At 39.4% G+C, this 23153-nt stretch overlaps 1 protein-coding gene across 3 annotated transcripts in view; it reads left to right on the top strand.

Moving 5' to 3' along the window:
• LOC117216606 overlaps positions 1-11666 on the top strand; it is a 50784-nt gene extending 39118 nt beyond the window's left edge. For 2 of the 3 annotated variants that reach the window (XM_033463446.1, XM_033463447.1), the window contains exons 5-11: positions 390-591; positions 892-1005; positions 3347-3514; positions 4584-4826; positions 6203-6469; positions 6742-7056; positions 7345-11666. In XM_033463446.1, the coding sequence (XP_033319337.1) occupies positions 390-591; positions 892-1005; positions 3347-3514; positions 4584-4826; positions 6203-6469; positions 6742-7056; positions 7345-7398 (1363 nt within the window). In that variant the 3' untranslated portion in view covers positions 7399-11666. The remainder of the gene's footprint in view (positions 1-389; positions 592-891; positions 1006-3346; positions 3515-4583; positions 4827-6202; positions 6470-6741; positions 7057-7344) is intronic. The other variant, XM_033463448.1, reaches the window with a different exon arrangement.
• Positions 11667-23153: the final 11487 nt, after the last annotated feature.

The raw sequence follows: 23153 nt of genomic DNA, 5'->3' as shown, positions 1-23153 counted from the left end.
CCTTAGTTATTCCGTAAGTAAAGAACTCTCCCACTGTCGAATAAATTTGTCAATTTTTTATTATCGCAAGGAAAAATTACGCACGAAACTGTCACGAAGCAACGAATCGAGTGCACGCGGAGTAAATAAATTTGTGGAATAGGGAGACTCGGAGGTTAGAAAGTACCTGACCTAGTCGATTTTCATCTCGATATAGAATAAATTTATTTATAAAGAAACTGGCAGTATCGTGGGTCTAAAGCAAATCTCGCGATAACCAGCGGCACGTAGCCGAGAGTTTCCGGAATCGTGCGTTGCTTTCAGGTTAATACACGTTATAATTTCCTCTCGACGTCGCTGGTATATGTTTAACGTTTAACAGATAGTATCTTCGTCGTCTCCCGTTACAGGCCGGTATCCGACAAACAAATTATTTTCCATCAAAATCCGTGTCAGGAGCCACCGAATACTACGCCATCGTCGTCCGACATGCCCATAATGACCATCTTGATTTACGTCGTCGACGAAGTTGGCAAGTTCGACAGCACTATGACGAAAATGTTGCCCAGTTTGTACGAGGATTCGCGGGACCACGTCAAGTTCCCGATTACCGTAAGTTTATCGTAATTTATAGCCATAAGAGATCTGTCGACGAAATTTTACAACGTGTATTTGCATATATATCTGTCGTTGATAATTTATACAGAGTCAAAATCTTAATATTTTCTCACAAAAACGATTCTGAGCTTTGTGATGCTATATTTGAACGCCGTAATTTTATTTCTACTTGTCTTCTTGGTCGAAAGCGAACAAAACTTGAGTTCAGTGTCGAGCATCACATTGTAGATAATTAACCGATGTCCATAATACAATTTAGTTAACGTGTTCCGCCGATTGACCCACTCTTTTCAGATACACAGATTTCTTCTGGTACAGGAAAAGGGTCCAGATTCCGGAAACGCGATAGCGGTCGTCGTGGTCTCCTCGGTTGCCTTGATTTGCCTGGTTCTTCTCACCGGTCTTCTGGTAACGATTTCTTTTTTATTAATCAATACTTTCTACTTTCGTCCAAGATAAATAAAACGCACTCTGCTTTTCATTTGAACATTCGATAATATTATATATTCGAATCCTATGGAGATATTCACGCCTTGTCGATCACGATACGGTCAAATCTCATTTGTTTCTTAAATTTTTTCTAACTCGAGATAATTAACGATAATTAACGAACAAGTGGCTTTTTTCATTTTGCTTGTTAAACACTCTCGTTCGTACCGTACGATCTGCCGTCACTTTCGGACGGATGAATATCCTGTTCACCCAAAATCAACTCATTCCTTTACATTCACGTCGAATCGATGATTATCTCGTCGATACGTTCGCGAGTCAAAGAACGCGAAACTATGTTATCATTCGTCGCACGCTTATCGGCTGGCACCACTCGCACGAAAAAGTATCATTCAAGACTAATGAAACGAGATTCCCAGTTACGCAGGTCAGCAAAGATCTATACTCTCTGAAAAAGGCCTCCTCCTGCTTGCATTAAGCTCATTTCGCATCGTGTTACGTATTCATCCGTCCATACTTGTGATTTACTTCCAGTGTACGTAACATCTAATGATAAATACATGTGCGTGTGCGTGTGAGTGTTTGCACTTTTACGTCCGTGTTCGTCCCGTTTTTTCACGCAAAGATACAGCGTTTTTTTAATTGTTTAAAAAGGTCATGTGGCAATGTACGTAGATCCGTATCGGCGAATCGGCATCAAAATTAATTTGCATCGATGCAGACGTCAGAATATCGAACAGAATTTGTTGGGAAATAAATTTCCTCGATAAATCAGTTTCTCTCCATTAATCACCTTTTCGCCCATTTCTCTCTAGTCTTTGATTTTTTGCTCTTTATAATTCCTCTGATAACGATAATAATAGCGGAGTTGGAAACATCGGACATTTTGAAACACGCGTTTCGACGTTGGTATCGATGCAAATTTCGCGAATCTTACACGTCGATGCATCCACTGCGACGCATTTCAAGTTTGAACGCGTAGACCGAACTGGATGACTACAGATACGTGAAGTTTGTTAGAAATCTTTGCCATCGAAGACAGAGATATATTCCTTTCTACAGCGAATTACATTTGTGCATCGTCTGTCAGTTAGTAGCATCGTCATTAGTATTAGAATTATGTGTACGAAAGATGGAATCACGATTTTGAGATAAATTGCAATAAATCATTTTTCACAATGAAATTATCGGGAAAGTAAAAATACAAAAAGCAATGAGAGCGTAACGAAGACGAGGATAATTTATCTTGTCTTGGCAAATAAGGCTAACTGTGCTACTTTCGTTAATAGTACAAGAAAATTGCATATCAATCTAACTCTGCCACTGATCGGTTACGATGTAACGATCGCTCAAGATCAAAGGAAGGGGAAAGAAATCGCGAAAACGCGTTTCAATTTCCTATTTAAAAGACTCGTTTCCGGTCGGGCGTGAAATTCTTTCTTAAAAAAAAAAAAAAAAAAAAAATGGACAAAATCATTTGCGGTTCCAACCGCGAGAAAAACACGATGCACCTCGTCGTTTGTTCGCTACAAAAGACACGATGCTCGTCCTTGAATCGGCTATTAGACCGAGCAACCATCAACGCTTCATTGGTTTTCGCCTCGTGTATTTCATTCACGCGTGTTTCCATGTCGAAACTGATCGTCGGAACGTGTTTCGACAGAAGAAACACACAGCTTGCTGCACGATGTTTCAAGATTGTTTGCTTCTCACGTGAAGAACAATGCGAATTAACATTAGAAAGGTCCATCGAGGAATCGGCAGATATTATTCCTCAGTTTTCTATGTCTCGTTCAAAATAAGGACAATTTAAAACAGCAGATTGTTCTTCTCGATGATTGCTTTTAAGATATGACAGGATTGTGTCTAATGTTAAGACGAAGCACGATCCTTGCCGATATCCTTGATGAACGTTGAAATTACGAGACTAGCGGCACTCGCCACTGCAACGAAAACGAGACTTGTTAATAAACGGAGATATTTCTTTGTTGCACTTTCTATGAATTTCCCTGGAAACTGTTTCGATGATATTCGTTCGAAGTGTACGTAATATTCGTTGGTAGAGAACAACGGCTACTGTAAACTCCGTGACCGCGAGCTTACAATCGGAGAATACAAATTTTCATATTCTAACGCTAGAAACTTGCGAGAAATTTCGAGTGCATTTCATACTGCCGCTAAAATCACCTTCTTTCGAACGCTTTGTTCCACGAGTGGTTAGTTTGCAAAATGATAGAATCATGTTTCTCAGGAAAGCTCAGAGAGCAGATGTGCTAATTCGGTGGAAAATTATTTGCAGTTTATCATGAGGAAGAGGCAAACGAGGTTTAACTATGGCGAACGATGTCGTCCCGTGTCTTTAGACGCTTACAGCCTTGACAGTGTTTCCGCTTACAACAGCGTCAGACGCAAAGGCGTGACGAGATCTTCGAAAAGAAGCTATGGGAATCCAACTTTCGAGGATTCGGTAAGTTTCATTTTTTTTTTTTTTTTTTTTTACGACTTTTTGCTAAAGAGTGGAACGTGTTTCCTAAGAAATAGAGTACATATCGCACGAAACGGCAAACGGATAAAAATATCGATGCGAATGGTTCCGTTTAAAACGTTTTGTTTTCCTTTCATAAAAGAGCAAATACAGGAAACCAATGGTACAATTACTTACCCACGCTAAAGTGCTAAAAAACGAACTGGTTTGTTTTCTTACAACTCAACTTTCTATTAGGTAGATCAACCAGAACGAAGACAGACTTATGCTCGTGTCGTAACTCGAAATGTAGGACAGGAACAAATTGAGAATATTTTACTCGCGCGTGCTTTTTCCGCCATTTTTTTCCTTAAAAAACTTCCGGATAAATGGAATTTCATCGTTCAAAATCGTCAAAACGAAACAATTTAGTCATTTTTATCCAAGCAGAATAAATTGATTATCTAATCTTGTATCGTCTTACACACAAAAGCATTTTGCTTTCTAACGTGTCCTGGCCAAACGTGTCTTCCTTTCTTCGTAGCATACGTTTAACACGTTCTTGTAAATAGAAATTAACTCTTCAGGTACCACGTAGAAAATTGTCTCCCCGTAGTACTTTCCCACCGAATTATCATAAAATAACGTGGCATTATTTTAGACGTTGCAATTAGAAAACTGTAAGGGAAAAGTAATGCACTGTACGTTATCCCAGGTAATCTTTGACAAACGTTTAAACCTTTCGAAGGATAAAAGTCTGTGTAGTAGCGCTGTGAGAGATAAAATAAGTCTGGTCAAGCATTTAACGTTAATCGAGTTGAAGGGAGAGTGTCTCTTAAATCGTTAGTTTCCGATTACTAAATTTTCTTCCGCATATTCGTCTTTTAATGGGACGAAACGATTAAACCAACGAAGGGAATTAATTTCGCTGGAATTGACGAGGAGATGGGGCATGAAAACGAATGGTAGTTAGAAGATCCGAAAGCTCGGACGAAACTCCGCTGAACTCGGTTAACGTTGCAGTGAAATACAGGAAAATCATGTTTCTACAAAACGCGTGTCCTCGTTGCAGAGCGCCATTCCGTCTCACCCGTTGAACTTCGCGGCCCTTTCATCCTTCTGTAACGACGTTAACGCAATCAACGAGGAATTCTCCGGTATTCCACAAGTTTCAGCGAAGATAGACGAATTGCCTGCTGGGGCGGAAGTGAAGAACAGATACGCGAACGTGATACCGCTTCCGGAGACCAGAGTGCTCCTACAAAAAATCAACAACGATCCTCTTACGGAGTACATCAACGCCAGTTACGTTCGGGTAAGCTGCCTTAACACAAGTTCCGATATTGCTTCGATTCCCAAGTAGATTTTAATGCTTACGATCGAAAGAGACCAATTGCCCACGAGACTCTATGGTATATCGAGTAAAGGTGAGAAGGAAATAATGGTAATCTCGTTGCAACGAAACGTTTCTTTTCATTCTACTCTTACGTTTCATTCGAGCGAGTACTCGACGCGCCCGGTTCATTCATTCTCGTTCCAGCGAACAAATCATCCGCGCGATCTCGGAAAATCAGCTTAATAAAAACACTTGGTTGCGTATCTCGAGCGATCTGATCGTACGTGAGTAAGGGTTAAAGCAGCGTTTTGTCTGCGTGAGAAAAAGGATGTTGCATAATGCATTACAAAGAACACGAATGACTATTGCGTAAGCTGGAAGCACGGCAATACGCGGAAGCAGGACGAACGTCAACACCTGTTTCCATCGAACTACCAGAGCATTTAAATAAATGCACTGTACCGACAAAAGCGATGGTTAATCGTTGCTCTGAGAATAAGTAGGCGATTTTTCTAAATGTAATATTGCTAATTAAATCAATTAGTCCACTGGTTCTCGAAAGATGGAATGAAAACACAATGAGATTTCATATTGCCAGACACATGTACTCGCATACGTATGTTGTCCGCGCTCTTGCCTATGATTATTTCACCTATTGCTCATTGTGTTGCTTATTTATCATTTTCCAGAAGTTAGTACTGTTACATAACAGTACAGACACTGTGTTCATCGGCTATTCCAACGTTTCACGTTTAAACAGCCGATTTCCATTTATAAGCAACTTAAAATCTCACCGTCGTCTCGTCATCCTACCCCATAACGTCCCGTTCAAAGACCGTTTACGGTCCTTCGAGAAATAACAAGCAGTTGATTAGAATTGCTTTAACCAACGGATGCAGACGATCCGACGTTTTCAACGTTTCCACTTTGCGCGTGTTGCAATTACACAGCATGCTGCCATTGACGAACATCGAACGTACCGAGGGCAACGTTCTCGGACTTGCAATTAGCGCCGGACTGTTCCTTCCCCATCGATAATATCGATCGATATCGTATCCTAGGCGCAACGCAATTATTGCGCCCGTTAATTGATTCTAACTGCGATCGATTCGGCTCGAAATAAGCGAATTCTATCCCAGAACTAATTTCAAACTAACGTTGATCAACATCTCGCTAATTAATCCCAATCCTATGTAATTATTCTGCGTTACAGTTACGAGTTTCCTTTTCAGACGAACGACGCTAAAGTAGACACGAAACGATAAAGATCGAAACGGATATAAATATTGTAATTTCTTTGTCAGCCAGCAGACCATAACTGTTCGTTGTAACCAAGTCACGAAAATGATTTTCAGGGACCGAAGAACGCAACGAAATATTACGTCGCTTGCCAAGCACCGATGGAGTCGACCGTTACCGACTTCTGGAGAATGATCTGGGAGCAACAGTGCAAAGTGATCATCATGCTGACCGATCTCGTGGAGAACGGGGTGGAAAAATGCACCGAGTACATCCCACCCTCCGAAGTTACCGACTGTCGCCGGCTATACGGTGACTTCCAAGTTACTCTGAAAAAGAGAGAAACCAAAGAGAAATATGCCATTTCCACGCTTCATTTAAACGTAAGGAACATCAAGGACCGTTACGAACTTATAAAAATTATGCTTTCCCACGTTCTTCTCCTTTTGATTTTCTTCTTACAAGATTTATGCTTTGGTCGTTGACAGTTCTCGAATGTAACGCTTTGTAGCACTTTTTCGCTCAACTATTCTAACGTAGTGTATGCACTCGTCAATCGGTGGATCCATCGTTGTCGCCAAGTCGACCATTTAAAGATGCAACTGCTACAAGTAAAAATTAGAGGCGAAGCTAATACGAAACGTGACTTTTACAGAATTTGGAGAAGAACACGTTCCGAGAAGTGTATCATATTTGGTATCTGTGGCCGGTGAACGGAGTGCAGTCGGACGGTGCCGGGTTAATAGCTGTGCTTCTCGAGGCGAGGGCACTCCAAAGAGGTGGCCCTGGACCCATTGTGGTCCACTGTAGTCCTGGCACTGGACGTACGGGAACGTTAATAGCTCTTGACCTAGGAATTAGACAATATGAGATTACGAGGACTGTGGACGTGCCAAGGGTCGTTTACACTATCAGACGGGACCGTGCTGGAGCTGTCAAGACGAAAGAACAATACGCTTTCATTTACAAGGTAATTTGCTTTTTAAACTCCCTTGCCTGTACCTTGCCTTCGAGTTTGCTTACTCCGAGAAAATGTGTCGTTTCGTGTATTTGATCGCGCGTAAGGGATCATAAGGATACTCGATTTTTCATTAAGAAACCCTGTGACAACTGCGCGCGAAAGATATTTACGTACGATTCGTTTGTTTAATGAGATATATTTAAAAACGAATCATCTATCAAGATGATTATTCCGTACCGTTCGGAGATAGGTGGGAGGAGGTATTTTGTCAGATAAATGCGAATCTTACTTTTTCAGGCATTAAATTTGTACGCGACCAAACTTGCCGGCGGTGTGCTGGAATCTACGTGAACAGCTCGAGATTTCGAAGAAACGTCTGTTCAGACGTCGAGTCTAAGTCGTAGCAGAAAACTGCTTTATCTGTGAACGATAAACATCACCGAAGACGATAAGAAACCGCGAGATTGTACGACGTACGATATGCCAGTTTTATCTGGACAGGAAGCTAATGAAAATCGAACGGAGGAAGTTAACTTGTGATACGTGGACCATAGCGACGGTTGTATCTCGCTCGAGACCTTTGTTTCGTCCTCTCGACGTCCGACAATCTCGCCAAGAAAATTCAAAGCATTTCTTACCATCCGTTCGTCTAGCCCTCTCGATCGACGTTTCGGTATTTCTTAAGAGAACGTTGCCATCAAATACTAAGTTATCAAACAGATCTACGTCAATTTGTAACGAAATTTTGCGTGGTATTTCGTCCACGTATGAAAGCAGAATTTTTCAAAGTGTGCAAACAACGATAGAACTTAATTACAAGTAGGAAATTCTTAATTCGAGTAACTCAATCGGAATGAGACGCGAAGCAATCACCGATGATCCAACGCTACCAGTCGAGTATTACTAAAATCGATATTTTATTCTAAATACGTCTTGACTGAGAAGAGGAGACAAATTGGATGGTAACGTGTTCAAGCGAAGGACGAAGAGGCGAAAATTAATTTGTGATATCCGGACCATCCGTCAACGGTATTCAACTTCGTATTTCTTAGGCCTATTCAATTTCGTAAAGCTTTTTTTACCGTGGATTTCGTCTCTTTTTGTCAATATTTTAATATACATATGTATATATATTACACGTATTGCGTACATATATTTATAAATAAGATGACGATTAGGTATAGTTGAATATTTAATATTGATGCGTCATACTTCGTAGTCAATAGCGTTATCCCGGAATATGGCAATCGCGGAAGAATTATTTCTTACGATAAAATATTCCGCAACCGGCATTGTATGGCCAAACGAGAGTAAAAAAGGAAAACAAGCGAGAGATACCTTTCTCGGAGAATTCTGTGTGTGTATTTAGTGTCGTCTTAACGATGTAAAAAGAAATATATGTATGTATACAAAATATGTTAATTATTATTTAGTATTGCAATCGTTTACGACGTTACATTTGTAAGAATTCAGAGAGATCGCACGATCGACTTCTTCTTTTTTCTCTCTTCTTTTCCCAGCTATAGATATGTGTATACATAATATATATATATATACATATATATTACCGTATTATTGTTGTTATTGTTATTGTTGTTGTTGTCATTGTACAGATACTTTGATTCGTAGCAGGTTGCTCTCTATAATTGTACATAGAAACCAACCCGAATAATACACGGAGAAATTAATTGTATCGTTGGATTCCGTTAGATTTTTCGTTCGTTTCGTACGCGGAAGTGTCGTGAATTCTCGTGGAATTACACGAGCGTGTTCGTAGTCGCACGCCATTTTTCTCAGAGACTTCGAACACGTTTCAGGAGCGCATCGAATTGTCCCATAAATTTTGTCGGTTTCGTTAAACCCTGTTAAAGTTAGCTTCTGTGAACCATCAGGCATTTTCGTTTCAGCATTTGAAAACAATCAGATGATGCGACGAACGTAAACAATCGTATTAATGATTCATTTCGACCGGTTATTTTTGACCGACGATCTTTCTCTGAGTGTGCCTTAAGAAATAGGTTCTTTCGTCAAGGATTAATTTACTTTTGCGAAACACGCGAATTATACATTTTCCGTCATCCCGTGTATCTTTTAAACCAATTTGTATGGCAATTATACATGTACAGGAGTAACTGCGGCTTTTGTTGAAATTAAATGTTTCGTCTTTTATTTGTATAGAATATCCTCTAACGTCAGCGAATTGTTAACCAAAATAATTATTTATTTCTATTCTACTTTTCCAATTTTTCGTATTAATATTATGTAAATATACGCAATGTACCGTTTGTTATGTTTACCATCTCTCTAAACGTAAAGGCTAATAAACTTGTAAAATGATCAAATAATTTCAAGATCAAATCAAAGAGAATCAAAACCAGCCGTCTATACTGGCTTTTTATTCGTTAGAAATCATCGCGAGATGAGTGTTAAATCGACAAAATTTTTGGTATAATACTATCCAGTGTCATGAACCGTATGAAAGAATATTTTATACGAAAATTGCCCCCCTACTCCCCCAACCGACAGTCGAGATTGAGCGATTTCGCCAACTTGTATGAAACGTCACGTAAAGAACTGGAACGAAGAGCTGAAATTAAGCTGCGTGTGAGAAAACAAAACCAGGAATACAGGGTTATTTCGTAGCTTCTATCGAGCCCGCTATTTAAGCACATACGTATAGTACATCCATAATAACTAACTTTGTAATAGTACTGTAATATGGTAAACGAGTCGACGTATAGTCGAGGCTACAGAGTACGTAACTCATGGTACATCATCTTTCCAGAATATCATCGAACAGAGACGATAGAAATTTTTCAAATTGTAAATCTAATACGCTTCAGCGAGGAACGCGACGAACATCGAACATACACATTTATGGAATTAAACGACAATGACAATTTACACGTCTAAGAGCACAGAGATGCCCGTCGATATAAAAAAACAAAAAAAAAAAAAAAATAAAAAGAAAAATTTCGTACAGTTTCGTGCGAAAGATTCGTGCCACCTTTGATCTTTAGTCGACTGTCTCCGAAGCATTCGCCTCCTCCTCTGGAAATTTCGAAGCAACGCCGCTTAATCAATTTTAGTTGTCGTCTCTGCGAAATGAAAAGCGAAATACAATTTTTTCACAGAAACAGCCTGAGCCTCTCGCACGATACTGTACGTCGGTGTAACAATGCATAAACATTTGCCATAGGATAAAAGATTAGAAACGTTCGGATTAATTACATTTAGAGGACCTTTACAAAGGATTAAGACGGTTAGGCGTCTAGAGATTAAAAATTCGACATAGTCGAAGAGAAAGTAGGAATATTAAGCGCAATGATCTCATTTGCCGATGCTTGGAACGAAGTGAATTCTCGATTGATAGTTCTTCGATGCGAGCGAAGGAGAAATTTCATGCGCCACGCCATTATTAATTACGAGAATGGTTCTTATCAAAGTTATTTGCCGCGTGAACGATGCGATTGTATTCGAGCGTTGGAAAGACGTGGGTCCCTGTTTCCTGAATAGTATTATATAATGGAGCAAAATATATATCACGTAATCGATATACGTTAGGATTTCTGTCATACTTAATGTTATAACCGCTAACTAATAACTCGCATTCGTCGTAATCGTATAGAAGACTCTGTGTGTGATATCGTTTTATGTAATATCGAATTGTGAAAGCCGAAGGAAGTGTCCACTTGAAAATTCCAACAGATTAAGGATATATCCGACTTACACAAAACCAGTTAACGCGCCAAATATACATCTTATTTAATTATATCAATGGTTGGATATATCAAGATTTCGTATCGAATTCTTCTTTACAAGTATATCGTCCACTTCTTCTTTCGATTTAACGACGACAACCTCGTTGGAAGTTTCGATTCCTGAAATTCAAAGAACTGCTTTTTAAAGTTTGCAAAGTTTACGGAAGATGGAAGGATTTTATAACGTTTAAAACGTAGTCGATCACGGTTAAAATATTTTCTTTTTCCCTCAATATCGTATATCTTATCGGTTACGAATGACGTACATATCCCCAACACACTTACCTTACGCGTTATAAGGGGATTTCGTCCAGAAATATTTTAAGCTAACTCTATTACGGATATCTCTTTGCCAAAGTTTAATCGTTACTTCAATTAATATAATATAATAGAAAAGTATTAGAGAGAGATAATATCTCGAATAAGTTAATACAGTTATTTAAGAAACTAAGTGGACAAGATTTACAGCACAATGCAATGCGTGAAACCAACGTACCAAAAAAAAAAAGAAAAAAAAAATAAAAAAGAATTTAAATGTTCGATTATAATATAAATGTTCAGTATCGATGCTATAAGAGGAATATGTATGTTTAGACCGTTTAGAGGAAGTTAGAGAAAAATGTGGCCGCGTAACGATACCTTCGAGAATGACGAATGAGCGTGTAGAATTAATAGGAAAACCAATGAAAACCGAACGTGCATGTGTCGATATAAAACTATACGTGTAATAATATCACAGAGATCGAAAGCTGATGAACGAAACACGATAAATAATGGTGTTCGGTCGCGTAGTTATCGCGACAGCTGTGTCGATTGCACCTGCATAGCTGGACCAACAAAATAAATGTAATTGTTCGACGCTCGTTTTGTTCTTTCAACTGCCTTATTTCACGTAGAAACGAAGAATCAGCGTACAATATTCGTGTACGACAGATTCTTTTCGTCGCTGATACGCGTACATGAACTTACGAAACTTCGTTCGTGTACGACTTCTAAGGAAATAAAATAAATCTCACGTTCTTTTTCACGTTCGAACGAAACGCCTAACTCTAATGGGAAATTCGCGTACTATTTTCTTTTTTCTATACGATAAAAATAGACCTCTAATGAAAATTAATCTATATACAATCTCCTTTTTCGTTTACGCTGCAAATATACAAACTTCCGGCGAGCTTCGTGTATATACAATTTCTAGCCAGAAAATACATTTTAAGCTTCGTATGCCAATCACATTCTAAGGAGAAACTGATAAATAATTTCGTTTTTCTATACGATAAAAGCAGATCTATAATGAAAATCAATTCGTATACATGTAAATTCCACAGATAAGATAAACCTTTCATATTTTATCCGCAATTTAGTGAGAAATCGTTGGCCTCGCCGGGTTAAAGCGGAAAATATAGAATGTTTAACGCAAGAAGAAAGATCCTCGTGTTGTAACTTTTTCCCTTCTCGCAGTACACACACCCTCCGAGTTTGCTATGCGGAACGAACAACCATGTAAGGGACTTCGAAGGGTTACGTGTCTATCGAGATTGCTGAGTACAAGATTTCACGAATTTATGGTACATCAATCGTTGTCGAGGGCGAGAAGAAAGACGTTAAACGCACAAATAGTCAGCAAAAATGTGTAAATTACGTCGATTTCGTACACAGGGTGTTTCTAGTAAATGGGTCAGGCTACAGCGAAAGCAGCGAAAAAGCGCAGAGATAAATTCTGCGTTGTTTCGCACGCTCTATCGCGTCATCGTACTAGTTTCCTCGCAAGTTCATCGGTGCGGTTGCAAAGCTCGATCGCACTGTTTCCTTTCAAATGGATGTTTTAATCCTCCGCGGGAGAAACGGTAAGATACTGGGGTCGGAAAGCGCTTAGTTTAAAAGATATTTCAATTTTAATTTCGCTAAGTTTAGCGCACGAAAGACAGGCAAACTTTTCCTTCTTTGTCAAATTTTGCAAAACTGCGACGTACGAAACGTCTCTTAAATCAATCATTTCTCGACTCGACTATCTCGAGACATTTTTGCAGAGAACGAAAAAATTCATCAGGCGGTTTATGAAAAAAAATATAGAGTTACAGTAAAAAAAAAAGAAAGAGCGCGTTTGCGCTTTGTAGCCGAACCGCTGCATCCGCGAAGGAAGCTGTAGAAGAAACAGTACAAATGGTTTTTCTCCAACTTCGCTTGGAACGAATTCATAGCTTGTCCCGGCTACTAGAGACGCTCTTGTATAGTTCTATCTTGTCCCAGGTAACGTAGAAATCTAGATGATGTCTCAAATCTCGGAAACAGCAGAAACGTTCTTTCGCGTATCAACTGAACTGGAAAAACAGGCGAATGTTTGCAAAAATCTCGGTGCACTTATTCTTTCCAAGAAGACTCGCAAAACTAACAAAAAGTCGAGCAGTAAATATACCGAAAATCCGTTAATCGATACAGGAAAGTTCGGGGCTGTAACTAGAAGTACTGTTTACAGTACGTTGAAAGCTGCGCTTTTTTACGCGTTATTTTTAACCAAGACAGACTATGCCCCAAATACGACGTTTATCAGACACCGAAAAGTATCCACAACATGAAAAAGTTAACGATTATGCCTGAAATACATTTGCAATCTATTTTTTCATAGTCGTTCTCGTTCTTCTCGATCCGATCCAAAGCTTTATCGTAGGATGAAAGAGATCACAATGGAATTCACGATTTATCGAAGTAAATGAATGCTACGTTGAAATGGAAGAACACGAAGATAGAGCAGAGTTTGGGTAAGTGCTTTGTCGGTTAATTGACCAGTCGAAGCTTTCGTTGTAGCGGATTTACTATGCAAATATTGTTTGAAGATGTTGGTACGATAAAAGTCGCTGATACGTAAGCATTAATTATATAATACGCTATTCGTAAACACTTGCAGCTAAAAGGATGACCCTGTAGACATAAATTAACACAAAGGTATAAAATATACGTGAAATTGTTTAGAATAAGCGATTGTAAATACTTCTTACGAAACTCGTGGAAGTCTTTGAATCTGCAACCTTCGTTCTCGTCGAGACATTATTCTCGCCGTGACACAATTTTCTTGTAGTTACATAATATTCAAATTAGATATCTTAAATGTTGGATTTACATTTGACCATGTAAACGTCGGCTGTGTCCTTTAACTTGCAACAGTTTTTTTTTTTAATTTAACTTTCATCGCTCATCCGTCTCCGCTACCCGCACCGATACGACGACAATTATTCTTAACGAATACGTAAAAAGAAATACGATAAAAAGTTAAGAGAATTTATGGTTCTTCCATCGTTTTACGTGTTAGTTTATTTAAGCATTCGTTGACCTTTGAATGCCAAATAGCTTATTTGAAAGTACGTAGGACTTCCACCTTTCGATAGAGAACTATCTGCGAATAAAAATCTCGCGAGATACAAGTTTAAGAAACGAGGAAATATATGTTTAATATTGCCAGGTATAATTTTCTAATAATTGTATGCAAAGTTTGATTAGAGAGATTAGTAAGTTATCTCTTAGATCGTACGAATCGAATAAGTCGCGAGTAAAGCAACAGATACGATGCAACAAACGTTGGAAAAAATTATTTACGATTTGTATAATACGCTACAAAGTTAGCGAGTAACGTCAAACGAACTATCGAACGCGCTTCGCGCAATTTCATCTTCTCTGAACAATATCCAGTAAAAAGCGTTACGAAATTCTTAAATTACACGCTACTTGCACATTCGACCTTGCGATATCTCGTATCGCGAAATTATAACACGCGTGTCATTTTCAAAGAAATAAAATCGACTTCGTAATGCGAACTGGCTGAAAATCTGTCATAAACGCGGAGCAATAATCTAAATCTCTAAGCCAATACGTTGTCTGTAACAAAGCTTTTCCGCTTGAAATTTTCCTCCCACCACCACATGTAACGTAATATGTAAAATATCGCAATATCATTCGTATAACCGTTCCCATTGTAACACGTCCACGCATACGGTATATCATCGTTGAATAATACGACCGAAAATAAATGAACCGATTTAAATCTATCGTTCGAACGATCAACCAAAATTCTAATTTTCCCGCGTGTACCGTGAATACAAGTACGCTAAAGAAATTTCTTAATTCTCCTCTGTATTTATTTCTCGTCTCGCCTACGACGAAAGTATCCCAAGTGCGTGTCTCTTTCCTTTCATTTCTTTCGCCATCTTTCTCGCTCTTTCCATCGTGCTATATCGACTGCCTATCGTACAACGATCAACGATGTACGATATCGTATTGTTGGCATCGTGTCGCATCGTCGTAGTGCTCCACTAGTTCCGCTCGTTATAGTCACGCGTTTGATTTATCAGAGAAGAGTCCATCGAAGTTTTATCGTAGCCGGAGCCCTCTCTTATCCAGGTGGTCTACAAGATCGTTTGCTGGATCGGACTGGCTCGAACTGGATTGGGGCTGTTGGATCTCGAGATGTCCGGGTTACTTTGCTCGGTCGTAGAAGGAAATATATACTCGCAAATTGATCCGCGCGTATTCGCGAAATAATCGTTTACGCAGAAGCTACGGCTCGGACGTCGGTTGCTGCCAATTCTTTTCGTCAAATTGTAAATGTTAAACTTCTGACGCATTTTTACGCCAACCGATGCCTGTGTTTCTGCAATTATTAGTATCGTTTATACGCGCCATACCATGACCCAAGCGGTATCTGCTTGTACGTTACGCGATGCAAATCTTTTTTCAGCATTCTTTAAATAGATCGAGATTCGATACTTATCCATGCGGATTACAACCCTTCGTACTACATAGCGTGAAAATTCTGCGGAAATTCTATCGAAACTGAAACGTTACTTTACGAATACCGAGCGGATAACGTAACGCGTTACTCAAAATCGCTCGATTAATTAACATCTTTACGCTAACTGTTCACTTTTCCATGAACCAAATACGTAATTCCATTTCTCGTAGTATTGAAAAAACTGATTAATTATCGATAGAAACGAAGAAGAATATGGTAACTTTAAGCATATGCCATCTACGTATTGAGAACGTTGCTTGATTCAAGTAGATTTCCAACGTTTCGAAATATTTCGCAGGATATTTTGTAAAATAAATAAGAAAACTGGCAATCGTGATTGACATCTGGTACGAAAGCAAAGACGGTCGATCCTCGCGACACGTGTTATTTTATACTGACGCTTTTATAGCAAGGCAAACTCAAACTTTAATCCTTTCTTCCTCCACGGATCTTCGCAACGCTATAACGCGTCTTATGTGCTACGGGACGTCACGTTGTAACTCAGTTTTCTTCAGTTTTGCTCAAAGTGATCGTTTCTCGAGAACTATCGTTGCCAATATGGGCCAGTTTCGACTAATTCTGAAACCAGTCCCGACAGGTGAGATTTAATATCGAACCGTTTCTCAAGTGACCGCTACGCTAAACATTATTTATAAACGTAGCCGAGGACTGTGTCGATGCAACGCTCGTTGCGATACGAATTTAAACTATCCGTAATATGAAAACACGAATCTATTAAACCTTCTAACAATATCGTTGAAACAGTTTTATCGTGCAAAATGTGTCGAGCCGAGGCGAGAAAATGCGTTTTATTATATTTTACTGGCATCCACGACGCAGTTAAATACGGTTTCATTACGGAGCATCAAGTTCCAGATGAAACTCGAATCAGTTCTAGATCGAGTAGGTTTCTGCCAGTTCCAAATTGAGTTTAATTTAAACGCGCGTTAAGATGCTCAAAATGCGTGCCATTATCTCATCTATTTGTGAAACCGTTTGTTAAATCGATCGTATTGTCACGCGTACGGGCAAATACGTTCTTAGGTTACAACAGCCGCTTTCTTATCTCTATAAATTATCGTTTTACAAACGTTTGAACAAATTCGAGCCTGTCGATTCACACGAGCGTTCTCTGTTTTCAACGTTGCTTTTCTGAAATTTTCAAAACAGATTTTCCTACCTTCTCGTAAATACGCACGCGCACACATATGTACATATGTTTGTTCTATATGATAAAAGGTCCGGTCGAGTAACAAATTCCGAATCGAAAATATAGAGCAACGTAACGTTACGTTTAAGGCTTCGTCTTCGAGAAAATCCCGGTTGAAGGCGTTTAGTCGAGTCTAGTATACGCGTATGATAAATTTCCAAATTGTCTCTCTCGGAAACAAAGCGTCTTGCGAAATACGTTATTCCACGTTCTCGACTTATTTTCACGCGTAGTGTGACCTCCTGCCGTCTACTTTGTCCTGTCCAGTCTGGAATTATATACGTTCACGTAAAGTATATATTTTATAAACTTTCTAACTTTCTTTCGACTCGGCCGATTGATTTAAAAGTCATATCTAAAAACTTGCAAAAGCGCGTGTTTTCACGTAATCAGGATTAGCATTATAAAGAAATTATCATCTTTTGTTCGCGAATATATTCGCCTATGAAATTAGTATGTACGTACAGTGACTAAATGCACACGTTTACGAAATTAATACGTTAATTAAAGCAACAAGCGCAACGAGATATCGTAAAAATGATCGACGTTTGCACGGAAAAATTTTCCATCGAGAGGTTTTTCCCGGATATGACAAATGCCTGACTGTGATGTAGCAATACTTTCAAGCGGATCAAGACGCGCGCTGGTAAACACGACGAACGCCGCGTGTCCGTCTTTTATGAAAGAACAACCTAAACTCGCTATACCAAATTCCTTCTGCTTTATTTAGAATCCCCTCGAAAACGCATAAAACGAGCATAGCGCTTGGCCATGTGTACATAGAAACTTTAAACGCGTAACCAAGCATAAAGTTGAAGAGGCTTAAACATTTATCTGCAAGCTTGTCGCGTTGCAATCGCTCGTCGAGCGCATCCCTCCGAACGAAAATATTTGCGACAGAAATTTCTCGTCCGATTATTATTAATTAATCTGGAATACATATCCGCAACGAGTTCTTCCATCCACGCGATTAACGCTTCTTCGACGTTGAACAAACGTTAACCGGCGATCTCGAAGCGTTTAAGTGAACCATCTCTTTTATTCGGTTTGCTTTTTCTACGCGAACAGGTCTTTGCCTTCCAATCGAACCTTCGCATTCCGACGGATTCAACGACTGTAACTATGCAAGATCGTTGAAAGAGGCAAAGAAAAAATAATAGAAGAAACTCTAGCTACCATTTAAAACGTAAGAAGGACATAGCGAAGAAAAAAGGCTAATTGCGAAACGTATGTGAAACGAAGAACGAGATCCGAATCGTTTTCTCGGCTATTGAACCGATAGAACTGTGTTCCCATCAACCAGCACCTTCGTTGGCCTTTTACAACCATAAATATTAAATTCGTAGTCAATTAAATTTATAGACTCGCATTTACATTCACGAATCCCATTTACGAAAGACGTTAACGATTTCGAAATACTGCAATATTTTCCTCTGTAAACGTGTAAAAGATTAGATTAACGAGAAAGTTGTTCCATCGAAATACGAATTTCAACTTTGCCTTATTAACATTCTCTGACATCACAAAAAATAACCAGTCGTCTCGCTTTACGTATGCGTCTATCTTTTTCTGTATATTCGTCAAAGCTGTCGATTACCGTTCGTTCGATAAAAATACCACGCAGAAAAGATCCTATTCGAAGGATTTCCGAAAATGTGTCAGCTTCGACGAGAGGATTGTCCGAACTCGAAAATCTCCTCCTCTCGATATCGCCCCACCTGAAACATCTCGAATGCGAAGAACCGAGGCAAATATGGAGCGCGTCGAAGGGAAACGGACATCTATCTGTCTATCCATCGTTTCCTAAGGCACGAGCGCCAGAGAGGCAAATTTTTGGCATAGTGACCTCGCGTGCGTTATGAATCATTGACGAAACTACTCGGTGACAAAGAACGCGACCAGTGGACTTCCTATTTCCGGAGCAGCTAATTTTAATGAGCACTCGCAAATCCTAAGGATTCCTCCAGCGGGCAATTTCGCGTTACTGGCAACGCGTCAAACTTCCGCATATCCGGCCTTCGCGGTACCTACCCTCCGCGCGCTTAACATTTTCCGGATATTACCACTCGGCCTGATCGAACGAGTATTTCTGGCTTGTCTACAAACGTGTGCTCATGATCTCCATTATATGACCAGGGTTGGAGGTTTCTAGGAAATTTAATCTCGATTAAATCGCGTCATCGAACAAAACTTGGACTCTAATGTCCAGATTAACCGACGACACGAGAACGAGAATGTCACTCGTAATAGACGCGGTTATTTTTGCACGCTGTTGTTATTATGTCAGAGTTACTTTATCGAATAACCTGTACGAAGAAGCGGAGAGAAACAACGCTGTGTTTTATTAACATCGATTTAAAGGATAACGAATCGTTAGATAGAAACGACGATTCTACTTTATCGAGAAAGGAACAGTCGATCGTCGATATTCGTTTCATCCGATCGTTGCATAGAAATCTTGCCTGTAACGCGGAATTTCCTATATCGACGTCGACTTGCGTAATGTTAGCCTCTTTGGTCGTACGATATACATACTCTTTCGCGTTATTTACCGCATAACAAGCCAGTAATTATTATCTCGGACGAAAAGGAGGTGCGAGATCCTACGCTGTAACCTAATTGCCGTTCATGTTTCCAAGTAAACAGTGCAATGATCAAATAATTTTCCATTACACAACCCACGATCGAGTCTGTTCGTTGTAAGTAACGTAATAGTTACCGAACGAATCCATCGGCCTGGGCGGCAACTTGCATGCGCGATGTTAGCGTTAAATAATTATACTCTGAATTGCGTTACCGCGGATTAATTACGTGCAATTGCAACGATGAATAAGTTTAATGAGCGAGATCGCAACCGACCGGAGACACGCCACCAAAGATACGTATCGTCAACTCGTGAGAAACGAACATAAAGGATTAACGAGGATCGTATGACAAAGACAAAGAGGAATTGACCGGAGAACTTGTGTTAAAAAAAAAAAAAAAAAAAAGAACAGTTATCGTCGAGTACGATCGAGGACAATACTTTTGACTTTCAAACGATAATGGACTAGTACGTATCAGTTTTAACCGGTAAAACAATCGACCGTTCTAACTTACGACATCTCTCGTTGTCCGGTAAATGTATTCGTGGCGACCGATGGAATCAGACAACTGGTTTTTAATTGGTGACGCGCGTAGCGACGATTGAACTCTACGAGGTTTGAAATGAGTCTACCCATTGACAAATACGATAATTTACGGCTGACTATTTGGCAGCAGTTGAATCGACGGTGATTATCAATGGATCGGTGTTCGTTTCAGGTGAATTTTCCACTTAATTTCTGTGTGAACAGATGTTGCTTCGAAACGATTTTTGTTAATTTTCTAAATGCAACGTTCTTTTCCATAGATGTGTAAAATGACGAGTAAAGAGATAAAGACGAAACAGTTTGAATTATCGTATCGTTTATAGCAATAGAATTTCATCGGATTTTCCTTTCACTTTGCACTCGGCTAATTAAATTCGAACGCAGCAAGCAGTAGTAACGCGCAAGTAGCAATTTGTAAATATTCAAATTCGTTGAACTATAGCGACGGCACACGGATGTTATTAAAAGTTTATGAATGAACGACGGAATAAATTAGCGACCAAACGCAACACTTGTCACTTTCTTGCGCAGACGATAGACTATAAATCTCAATTGTTTACTAAAAGGCTTAGACTGTCTTTCGTATACCCGATGTTCTTATCGTTTCTCGCATCTAACAACGATAATCTCTTTATCGATTTAGGATAATCTGTCCTATCTCATTTATGACGTACGAATTAAATAATCACGGAAGGAAGATTTGTTCAAAGAACGACATTACGTATGGCGGACCAGCATTTTTTGTAACGACGTTATTTTTACATTATTTTATACAAAAATAGCAGTGACCTGTCATAAACCATAATATTCCTCACAGCCAGGTTTCCATGGCCGTCTGTTCGTCTCTCTATCCGTAATTTTTTAATGGAATTATTCCGTTCTTTCAAAAAAGATTGTAAACGTCTATGTTTATCGAAATGACTCGTGTACGTTTGTATAACCGCATTAGCTCGGATGACAAGGGGTCGGCAAAAGTTCAATAAATCGCGGCGCCGAGTAAAATTTCATCTCAACGAGTGTTTTGCTTTACCGCGATTCTATCGTCGCTTCGTCGTCGCGTGAATAATTCTTCGTACGCCACTATGTTTAATCACTCGAAGCAACGGTCTAGCATTCTCGCAATTTATTCTCATTTCTGGCAATAGTTTTAAGCAAGGCAACGAATGCAGACGTCATAAATATCGTCGTTAACGACTTAAGTGATGAAGTCACGGCTAGTATATGCGAATCGCTTTGCTAATAAAAAAAAAAAGTTACTGGCATGTGCATCTTTGTGCAGAAATCGGTTCTGACCGGAAATATTCGGTTATTTTCTTTCTGCTTCGAGCCACGCTCTAACGTTCTCGTCCATCTTCCATCGTGTTAGTTGTACGGCTGTACGTACTTGAAACGTATCGTGCGAACGCGTCTATATCGATGCTTGCACGAATTTTACTTGATCTCTGTAGCTAAAACATCCTTTACGACGGTACGTTACGTTTTCAGGAAAAAGGGAACGTGGCCAAAAGTATCAAAAATATGCCAATTAGTGGCATTCGTTCTCCGTACGCAGTTAATCGTATCCTCTGAAGTAACTGTGCGATACTTGCAAGAGGCGAGGATCGTCGTGAAACGCAACGATCGTTGAAATAAAATTCTATGTTTAACTGCAACGATCGATAGACCGTTGATTTCTTACCGTCGATTTTTATCGATTCGAACTTAATTCCTTTATAAGCGAAAGCTTTGTAACACGAATATAACAAACGTAGATGATAAATAACTACAATTCGAAGGACCGACAGGCTGTGCAACTAAAAATCGGAAGAAGACAGAAATTTAATCAGCTAAGTGGTCGATGTGCGGTTAATTTTGATTATTTCATAGTCACGTGGTATGATCGACGCGCATGCAATTTCCAAAAAGAATTCTTTAATTCTATTAGCAACCGTTGCTGGAAGATCACCACTTTTATAGTAAAAAATCATTCGATTCTTTATTCGTTTCTTTTGTGTAAGAATATCGGAGTACGAGGAAGATGATGGCCGCCGAAGACTTCGCAAATTCTGCGTCAGGCAATCAATTTGCGTTTTATTAGTCAATGAATTTCCTAAGACGATAGACAATTGGGATTCCCATCGTTGGGAAATGAAAGCGATGAAACGGTTACATAAAAGTAGTCGTTACGTAGAATCAAAGATGAAAAAAACAGCTTATTAAGAAAATCATCGATCGAACACTACACGATTGGTTAGTTTTGACAGACTTTCTGTCTATCAGTTTCAAAGAAAACCGAGACGTTGCGTAATTGATTGGAAGAGTAACATTCCAACGTTATGGCCATGTTCGAAACGGTTAAACGGTCGTAAAATATTAAACACTAGCTTCTATACTTGAAACATTGCCCGCGGAAAATTCATTCTCGTGGAGGGCGATTTTGTCAAGAATCGTTCGACGTTCCTGAAAATTTCGCAGACGGAACCTATAGGAACCTGAGATTTAAAGAGACACCAGATATACAGAATTACGTTTCATACCGACCACTTAATAAAAAATTCTTTCATTTGTAAACATACATTGGAATAAACGATAACAAAGCGTGACATACGAGACTATGTATTGTCATAGAAGAAAGTAAATCGACGCTATCAAACGATTAGCATGTGAAAACAAAATAAGGCGTTATCGAACGAAAACGAATTGCATCGCTATCAGTCAGACATATCACGAAACACATCGCGATAAGTCTAGTTTAGTAGACGTTTAACGCTCCCGAAATTCGCGAGATTGCCCTCCGCTAGGCCGGATGTGTTGCCCAAACAACGGTTTCCGTTTAAGTAGCCCGAACAATTTAGAAATCTACATCAGGGAAACTGTGCGCCAGGATAAACTAAAAAACTCGTGGAAAGATGATCAACGATCGGTCTTCTGCCATGATAAATAATTCTATTACGTTCGTGTTTCTACTATGGTTCGATAACGTATCGCTTCAAGGTCTGCTTAGAAGCGTGGGTGTGTCTCCTGTTAAGGCGCAACGTCACAATTTGCGTTCATAATGCTCCATCCTCCGTCTAGGATGTGTAGAAATTTATCGATCGAAAGTAGAACCAGGTGTTTTATGGGTAAACATCTTTATTCGACAAATAAATTCCGTGTCCTACTGCTTTGTATCAAAATATTGTTCAAAACGAACAGGGGATGAAAGATACGCGTTTTAGATACGTCATCCTTTCCATCGTTCGCGC

Source organism: Bombus bifarius, unplaced genomic scaffold (genome assembly GCF_011952205.1).
Source record: "Bombus bifarius isolate JDL3187 unplaced genomic scaffold, Bbif_JDL3187 scf7180000010271, whole genome shotgun sequence".
NCBI lineage: Eukaryota > Metazoa > Arthropoda > Insecta > Hymenoptera > Apidae > Bombus > Bombus bifarius.
The sequence above is the reverse complement of the archived record's forward strand: the minus strand, read 5'-3'. Positions and strand labels throughout refer to the sequence as shown.